At 51.6% G+C, this 10,000-nt stretch overlaps 1 protein-coding gene across 1 annotated transcript in view; it reads right to left on the reverse strand.

Moving 5' to 3' along the window:
• Positions 1-2,928: 2,928 nt before the first annotated feature.
• LOC311228219 (G-protein coupled receptor 6-like) overlaps positions 2,929-10,000 on the reverse strand; it is a gene marked incomplete at both ends in the record, with an annotated part of 33,603 nt that continues 26,531 nt past the window's right edge. Inside the window, 1 exon segment of the mRNA XM_084314130.1 lies at positions 2,929-3,251. Coding sequence (XP_084170256.1) covers positions 2,929-3,251 — 323 coding nt within the window.

Raw genomic sequence — 10,000 nt, forward strand, 5'->3', positions numbered from 1 at the left:
AGGGTACATAATAGTAAAAAGAAGGTTATTATATTTTCCGCTCCCAGATATTATAATTCCCCCCCCTTCTTGCTTCAAGATAGAGGCTACTGTCATTCCTACTGGACATATAATAATAATAGTAAACCTTATTCGTATAGCATCGTTCATATAAGAATTGCAGCCCAGAATCACAGAACCTGACAGTCTTTCTTCCTGTTTGATACCCACACAGTTTAGACCCTGACAGTCTTTCTTCCTGTTTGATACCCACACAGTTTAGAACCTGACAGTCTGTCTTCCTGTTTGATACCCACACAGTTTAGAACCGGACAGTCTTTCTTCCTGTTTGATACCCACACAGTTTAGAACCTGACAGTCTTTCTTCCTGTTTGATACCCACACAGTTTAGAACCTGACAGTCTGTCTTCCTGTTTGATACCCACACAGTTTAGAACCTGACAGTCTTTCTTCCTGTTTGATACCCACACAGTTTAGAACCTGACAGTATTTCTTCCTGTTTGATACCCACACAGTTTAAAACCTGACAGTATTTATTCCTGTTTGATACCCACACAGTTTAGAACCTGACAGTCTTTCTTCCTGTTTGATACCCACACAGTTTAGAACCTGACAGTCTGTCTTCCTGTTTGATACCCACACAGTTTAGAACCTGACAGTCTGTCTTCCTGTTTGATACCCACACAGTTTAGAACCTGACAGTCTTTCTTCCTGTTTGATACCCACACAGTTTAGAACCTGACAGTATTTCTTCCTGTTTGATACCCACACAGTTTAAAACCTGACAGTATTTATTCCTGTTTGATACCCACACAGTTTAGAACCTGACAGTCTTTCTTCCTGTTTGATACCCACACAGTTTAGAACCTGACAGTATTTCTTCCTGTTTGATACCCACACAGTTTAGAACCTGACAGTATTTCTTCCTGTTTGATACCCACACAGTTTAGAACCTGACAGTCTGTCTTCCTGTTTGATACCCACACAGTTTAGAACCTGACAGTCTTTCTTCCTGTTTGATACCCACACAGTTTAGAACCTGACAGTATTTCTTCCTGTTTGATACCCACACAGTTTAAAACCTGACAGTATTTATTCCTGTTTGATACCCACACAGTTTAGAACCTGACAGTCTTTCTTCCTGTTTGATACCCACACAGTTTAGAACCTGACAGTATTTCTTCCTGTTTGATACCCACACAGTTTAGAACCTGACAGTATTTCTTCCTGTTTGATACCCACACAGTTTAGAACCTGACAGTCTTTCTTCCTGTTTGATACCCACACAGTTTAGAACCTGACAGTCTTTCTTCCTGTTTGATACCCACACAGTTTAAAACCTGACAGCCTTTCTTCTCTGTTTGATACCCACACAGTTTAGACCCTGACAGTCTTTCTTCCTGTTTGATACCCACACAGTTTAGAACCTGACAGTCTGTCTTCCTGTTTGATACCCACACAGTTTAGAACCTGACAGTCTGTCTTCCTGTTTGATACCCACACAGTTTAGAACCTGACAGTCTGTCTTCCTGTTTGATACCCACACAGTTTAGAACCTGACAGTCTTTCTTCCTGTTTGATACCCACACAGTTTAGAACCTGACAGTATTTCTTCCTGTTTGATACCCACACAGTTTAAAACCTGACAGTATTTATTCCTGTTTGATACCCACACAGTTTAGAACCTGACAGTCTTTCTTCCTGTTTGATACCCACACAGTTTAGAACCTGACAGTATTTCTTCCTGTTTGATACCCACACAGTTTAGAACCTGACAGTATTTCTTCCTGTTTGATACCCACACAGTTTAGAACCTGACAGTCTTTCTTCCTGTTTGATACCCACACAGTTTAGAACCTGACAGTCTTTCTTCCTGTTTGATACCCACACAGTTTAAAACCTGACAGCCTTTCTTCTCTGTTTGATACCCACACAGTTTAGAACCTGACAGTCTTTCTTCTCTGTTTGATACCCACACAGTTTAGAACCTGACAGTATTTCTTCCTGTTTGATACCCACACAGTTTAGAACCTGACAGTATGTCTTCCTGTTTGATACCCACACAGTTTAGAACCTGACAGTCTGTCTTCCTGTTTGATACCCACACAGTTTAGAACCTGACAGTCTTTCTTCCTGTTTGATACCCACACAGTTTAGAACCTGACAGTCTTTCTTCCTGTTTGATACCCACACAGTTTAGAACCTGACAGTCTTTCTTCCTGTTTGATACCCACACAGTTTAGAACCTGACAGTCTGTCTTCCTGTTTGATACCCACACAGTTTAGAACCTGACAGTATTTCTTCCTGTTTGATACCCACACAGTTTAGAACCTGACAGTCTGTCTTCCTGTTTGATACCCACACAGTTTAGAACCTGACAGTCTGTCTTCCTGTTTGATACCCACACAGTTTAGAACCTGACAGTCTGTCTTCCTGTTTGATACCCACACAGTTTAGAACCTGACAGTCTGTCTTCCTGTTTGATACCCACACAGTTTAGAACCTCACAGTCTGTCTTCCTGTTTGATACCCACACAGTTTAGAACCTGACAGTCTTTCTTCCTGTTTGATACCCACACAGTTTAGAACCTGACAGTCTGTCTTCCTGTTTGATACCCACACAGTTTAGAACCTCCTGAAGACCATGGAGACTACAGTAGGTGTAGGAAGCAGGGTTGGAGAGTCAGTTGGTACCGTTCCTCCTCACGGTTATAGGAGGAAACCGCTGTTAGGGGTTCAGCTCTAAATCTGCTTGTTTACCACAAATGATTAATGTACTGTCCTTTCATAAACCAAATAAACTAAACTAAACAAAACGTTCAAATGAACAGAGCATAGCTGTGTACAACTGAGGCACACATGGCGGGGCCAGTGAAGCATCAGCCAACCCTCTGCATGAGAGAGTGACAGACAAGTTGGGCAGCCAATCACTGTCCTTGGTTGGCACTATCCTTTTCCAGACTGGTCAGCCAATCACTGTCCTTGGCACTATCCTTTTCCAGAGTGGTCAGCCAATCACTGTCCTTGGCACTATCCTTTTCCAGAGTGGTCAGCCAATCACTGTCCTTGGCACTATCCTTTTCCAGAGTGGTCAGCCAATCACTGTCCTTGGCACTATCCTTTTCCAGAGTGGTCAGCCTATCACTGTCCTTGGCACTATCCTTTTCCAGACTGGTCAGCCAATCACTGTCCTTGGCACTATCCTTTTCCAGAGTGGCGGCCAAGGGGCGGGACGTTCCTTTTCCATGTACTTGTGCAACAAGCCAGGGAAGGTGGGCAGGTTGGAAAGGGAGGAGATGTATCAGTTATGGCCACTGTACTATAAAGTTAACCCTTTCACTGCCGCACTACGAAACGGTTAACCCTTTCATTGTGACAATACACAGAAGGTTAACCCTTTCACTGCCACACTACAGAAGGTTAACCCTTTACTATCACACTACCGACGGTAACCGTGTGGCAGTGAAAGGGTTAATTGTGAGGTTTTGTCCGCTGCCCACCCACTCGCTCTGTTCCTTTAAGGTATTTTGTTAAATTAATTGCATTCCGCGCCTCACGCTTCTTTCCTGTAAGATGCCGTTTGATTGGTGCTCTCCCAACCACACGCTTCTGGAGCAATGATCAATTTCATCCCGCAGCTGTCACAGCTTGTCATTAAGCGCCCCGTGGCTTTAAATACCCTGATCTCCCTAATATTGATGTTGGATCGTTTTGAAACATTCCCTGCATTTGCCTGTTCCTTCCCGTCGCTGCTTTCCCTGTTCTGTTGCTTCCCAGGACTCTCGAGAAATATTCCGTTTGGAGAACCTTCTTCCCCGTTACGAAGCGGCCGCCTCGTTTGATCTGCCCGCTTTACGCGTTGCGCTCTGGTGAGTTTTTGTAAACAGTCTTTTGGATCTATCGTTTTTTGTGTGTTTGTAAAGCACCGAAGAGATCCTGTTTTTGTTCATACTGTTCTCACCTTTTTGTCAGTTGGAATTACACGTTTGGATTACCTAATTGTTTTCACTCTGGACACTGCTCACTGTGTGTTTCACACCGAAGATCTGTCACTTGGATTATTTGTTTGGACAATTCACCTCACCAGTCACCTGTCAGTTTCAATTGTGCGCTGAGCTAACTCGGATTCTCTCTCTCCCTCTCCGCCTCCATCCGGAGTATATGCTGGGAGGATCTGCAGAGCGGCTCAGACGTCACTGACAAATTCCACAACATCACCTTCTGGGAGAAGCTGCAGAGCAGCAAACATTCCTCACATGCCTGTTTCCCAGTTTGTTCTGTTCACCACCTAATTCATTCTTGTTACTCAGTAAATAAACACGCCCTTGATTTTGGCTAACTCTGAAACAACTCTCTCTGTGCCGTTCGCGTTTGGGGTCGGTTTCAAACCATAACATTACGATCCAACCATGACGACCCCAGCCGACACAGAGAGAGTCAGAACAGCATTAGCAGGCCAGATTGAGTTAACCAAGGAACACAGCCAACAGCTAGACAGGGCTGCGGCTGCAGTACAGGAACTCCGAGAGCAGGTCCTGCCTATTCAGGGGTCCCTGGGCGCTCTGGCTAGCCAGCAGTCAAGTATTCTCCTCCACTTACACACGCTGAGTGACACCGTTAACACCTTGCTTGTACCCCCACTTCCTTCAGGAGCCTTGGCCGGAGCATCACCCGCAGCCCTGGCAGGCCCCGCGCCTCCCGATCCCGCACCTCGGGAGCCCCGTCTCTCCGAACCACGGCTGTTCGACGGTAACTTCGAGGATTGTGCCACATTCATCATGCAATGTGAGTTGGTTTTTCGTCATCAACCCAGTCGTTTCACTTCAAGGGGAGCCCAAGTGGCCTACATGACTAACTTGCTCTCAGGCCGGGCAGCCCAGTGGGTCACTTCCTCCTGGGCAATGGAGGCAGACTTCTGTTTCTCCTACCCAGACTTCGTGGCTGAGCTCCGCAGGGTTTTCCACCATCCAGCCCGTGGTCTGGACCCTGGAGCCCGGTTGGGTACCTTCCGGCAGGGCAGCGGCGGGGTTACCGACTACGTGCTGGAGTTCAGACTGGCGGCTACGGAGAGCGGTTGGAACGACCAAGCACTTCGTCTTACCTTCATGAGGGGGCTCAACGACGCAGTCAGGGACCAGCTCGCGACCCGTGAGGAACCTGAGTCCCTCGAGGACCTGTTCAGCCTCGCCATTCGCATCGACGGACGCCTCCAGGAGAGAAGACGTGAGAGAACCCGACAGGGACCTCCTGAGGTACTCCGGACCCCCCGAACTCGTGACGGTACTGCTGGTCGCCCTGCTCCCAACACGACTGGTGGTTTTTTTCCCTCCCGTTCGGTACCCGAGGAGGAACCCATGCAGCTGGGACGTTCTCATCTGAGCCAAGCTGAACGGGAGGCGAGGTTCAGGTCCGGCCTTTGCCTCTACTGCGGTCGGGAGGGACACCGTATCGCCAACTGCCCCACCCGGCCAAAAGACCAGGCTCGCCAGGACCCCGCGAGATCCTGGTGAGCCGTTTTTCTCGTTCCCAGAGCCGTGCACCACCTGGCCATCTGATGAGCGTCACCCTGGCCTGGGCGGACCAACGGGCCACGGTGGAGGCACTCATTGACTCGGGGGCAGACGAGAGTTTCCTAGACTTCGAGTTTGCTACCCGGGCCAACATTCCACTTGAGGACCTAGTGAGGCCATTGGAGGTATTCGCATTGGACCAACACCGCCTGGCTGACATCACTCAACGCACCTGCCCTGTCCTGCTGACCATTGCTGGTAACCACGTTGAGAGACTCCAGTTCCTTATCACCAGATCCCCTCTTGTCCCAGTAGTCCTGGGCCGGCCCTGGCTCGCGCTGCACGAGCCCCACATCGCCTGGTCCTCCGGTACCATCAAGGGCTGGAGCTCCTCCTGTCATGCCCAGTGTCTTCAGGCGGCGTCCTGTCCCCCGCCCCGGAGATCCGTTGGTGAGCCGCCTCCGGACCTTTCGACCATACCCCCCGAGTACCACGACCTCATGGAGGTTTTCAGTAAGTCCAGGGCTCAGGCCCTTCCGCCCCACCGGCCTTACGACTGTGCCATCGACCTCCGCTCAGGGGCTCCCCTTCCCGGCAGCCGCCTCTACAGTCTGACCGTCCCGGAGAAGGCGGCGATGGATCAATACATCTCTGAGTCCTTGGAAGCAGGACTCATTCGGCCTTCCTCCTCTCCTGTGGCGGCCGGTTTCTTCTTTGTTGGGAAGAAGGACGGGGACCTTCGACCTTGCATCGACTATCGCCAGCTCAACGAGATCACCATTAAGAACAAGTATCCTCTACCTCTCATGAACTCCACTTTCGAGCCTCTCACCCAGGCTACCGTCTTTACCAAGCTGGACCTCCGGAGTGCCTACCATCTAGTCCGTATCCGTGAGGGCGATGAATGGAAGACCGCCTTCAAGACTCCCAGGGGCCACTACGAGTACCTGGTGATGCCGTTCGGCCTCACCAACGCTCCGGCGGTATTCCAGGCGCTCATGAACGACGTCCTTCGTGACATGCTGGAGGAGTTTGTGGTAGTGTACCTAGACGACATCCTCATCTTCTCCAAGACCCTCGAGGAACACATCCAGCATGTCCGCCGTGTGCTGGAGCGCCTCCTCCACAATCGGCTCTTCGTCAAGGCGGAGAAGTGTCGATTCCACTCCGACTCCGTCGATTACCTGGGCTTCATCGTGGAGAAGGGCTTGACCCGAGCTGATCCTCGCAAGATCCAGGCAGTGGAGGAATGGCCTGAACCCACCTCTCGGAAGGAGTTACAGAGCTTCCTCGGGTTCGCCAACTTCTACCGAAGGTTCATCCGGAACTACAGTCAAGTGGCGGAACCGCTTACCAGACTGACCTCTCCCGCCCTGCCGTTCGACTGGTCCCCAGCGGCGTGTGCTGCGTTCCGCTCCCTCAAGAAGAGGTTCACTTCCGCCCCGATCTTGCTCCATCCAGACCCCAAGAGACAGTTCATCGTTGAGGTGGACGCCTCGGATACTGGACTGGGAGCTATCTTATCCCAGCGGTCGGCAACGGACCAGAAGGTACATCCGTGCGCCTTCTACTCGCGTCGGTTCCTCCCTGCCGAGAGGAACTATGACATCGGCAATCGGGAGCTGCTGGCGGTTGTGGCTGCCTTGGAGGAGTGGCGTCATTGGCTAGAGGGGGCCGAGGAGCCGTTTACCATTTGGACGGACCACAAGAACCTGACGTACATCCGTGCTTCCAAGCGCCTCAACGGTCGGCAGGCAAGATGGGCCAGCTTCCTCAGTCGGTTCGACTTCTCGCTGACGTTTCGCCCTGGTTCCCGCAACACGAAGGCCGACTCCCTGTCCCGGTTACACTCCAAGGGGGCTCCAACCACTGAGGACCCGACTCCCATCCTCCCGGAGGCCAGGGTGGTAGGAGTCGTCACCTTGGGCATCGAGGGGGTGGTAAGGCGTGCCCTACGCTTCCATCGCGCTCCAGGCAATGTACCGGTTCATCGTCTCTTCGTCAGTCCGGTCCCGGGTCCTCCAGTGGGGCCATACCAGCCGGTTCGCCTGCCACCCGGGACGTTCTCCTCCCTGGCTCGTCGATTCTGGTGGCCCACCATGAGGAACGATGTCAAGGAGTTCGTACTGGCCTGCGCGGTCTGCGCCCGCAGCAAGGCCTCCCACCAGGCACCCTCCGGGCTATTACAGCCGCTTCCCATTCCGAGCCGTCCTTGGTCACATGTGGCGCTGGACTTCGTCACAGGTCTTCCCTCCTCCCAGGGGAACACGTGCCTTCTGACCGTGGTGGATCGGTTCAGCAAGGGGGTTCACCTCGTGGCCCTTCCCAAACTTCCCTCGGCGGCCGAGACGGCGGACCTCCTGACACACCACGTGTTTCGCCTCCATGGTTTTCCCCAGGACGTCGTCTCGGACCGGGGGCCCCAGTTCACTTCCCAGGTATGGCGGGCTTTTTGCAAGGGATTGGGGGCAACGGTCAGTCTTTCCTCTGGTTATCATCCCCAGACTAACGGACAAACGGAGAGGATGAACCAGAGCGTGGAGTCTGCTCTTCGGTGTATGGCTGCCGAGAGACCAGCTTCTTGGAGCCGTTTCCTTCCCTGGGTCGAGTACTCCATCAACTCCATGGTCAGTTCCGCCACCAGCCTCTCACCCTTTGAGGTATCCCTGGGCTACCAACCCCCTCTTTTCCCTGCACAGGAGACGGAGGTGGCAGTTCCCTCCGTGCAGGACCACCTCGACCAGTGCCGTCGGGTCTGGGAGATCGCCAGGACCGCGCTGCTCCGGTCATCAGAGCGAGCCTGTCGTGGGGCTGACCGGCGCCGGGTTCCTGCGCCGACGTACCACCCTGGGCAGAGGGTGTGGCTTTCCGCGAGGGACCTCCCACTTCGGTCCTCGGCCAAGAAACTTAACCCCCGGTTCATCGGACCTTTCGAGGTTCTGAAGGTACTCAGTCCGGCGGCGGTGCGTCTTAAGCTTCCTGCGTCCATGCACATTCACCCCGTTTTCCATGTGTCCCGGGTTAAGCCTGTCTCTCTCAGTCCCCTGATGCCTCCTGCTCCGGATCCACCTCCTCCCGAGATGGTGGACGGTCACCCCCAGTGGCAGGTCCGCCGGTTGATGGGCGTTCGACGGCGGGGTCGGGGGTTCCAGTACCTGGTGGACTGGGAGGGTTACGGCCCGGAGGAACGGAGCTGGGTCTCCCGCCAGCTCATCGTGGATCCCGGCCTGATCACCGACTTCCATCGTGCCCATCCGGGCGAGCCGGGTCGGCCTGGTCGCCGGGTGGCTCCCGTGGAGGGGGGGGTACTGTGAGGTTTTGTCCGCTGCCCACCCACTCGCTCTGTTCCTTTAAGGTATTTTGTTAAATTAATTGCATTCCGCGCCTCACGCTTCTTTCCTGTAAGATGCCGTTTGATTGGTGCTCTCCCAACCACACGCTTCTGGAGCAATGATCAATTTCATCCCGCAGCTGTCACAGCTTGTCATTAAGCGCCCCGTGGCTTTAAATACCCTGATCTCCCTAATATTGATGTTGGATCGTTTTGAAACATTCCCTGCATTTGCCTGTTCCTTCCCGTCGCTGCTTTCCCTGTTCTGTTGCTTCCCAGGACTCTCGAGAAATATTCCGTTTGGAGAACCTGCTTCCCCGTTACGAAGCGGCCGCCTCGTTTGATCTGCCCGCTTTACGCGTTGCGCTCTGGTGAGTTTTTGTAAACAGTCTTTTGGATCTATCGTTTTTTGTGTGTTTGTAAAGCACCGAAGATATCCTGTTTTTGTTCATACTGTTCTCACCTTTTTGTCAGTTGGAATTACACGTTTGGATTACCTAATTGTTTTCACTCTGGACACTGCTCACTGTGTGTTTCACACCGAAGATCTGTCACTTGGATTATTTGTTTGGACAATTCACCTCACCTGTCAGTTTCAATTGTGCGCTGAGCTAACTCGGATTCTCTCTCTCCCTCTCCGCCTCCATCCGGAGTATATGCTGGGAGGATCTGCAGAGCGGCTCAGACGTCACGGACAAATTCCACAACATCACCTTCTGGGAGAAGCTGCAGAGCAGCAAACATTCCTCACATGCCTGTTTCCCAGTTTGTTCTGTTCACCACCTAATTCATTCTTGTTACTCAGTAAATAAACACGCCCTTGATTTTGGCTAACTCTGAAACAACTCTCTCTGTGCCGTTCGCGTTTGGGGTCGGTTTCAAACCATAACATTAATAATGGATCACAGGACGTAACCCTTGAAAATACCAACATTGTTGCTAGTTTGCGCAGAGCGTTATATTTGATATAATTTTGTTGACTTTATTGAGATTGTGACAATCTAATGTATGTCTTTCAGGTATATGGTTCTGGAATGTTTTTTTCTCCACAATTCTATAAACTCCTATGTGAGATTACAGACGATTTTCCCTGGAATCCTGTTACTGGGGAACAGTTTGCACCCAGGTGTATTTCCTGTCAGCTGTTGCATTAGTGAC

This window comes from Notolepis coatsorum (assembly GCF_963971535.1).
Source record: "Notolepis coatsorum genome assembly, chromosome: 5".
In the NCBI taxonomy this organism is placed as follows: Eukaryota; Metazoa; Chordata; class Actinopteri; order Aulopiformes; family Paralepididae; genus Notolepis; species Notolepis coatsorum.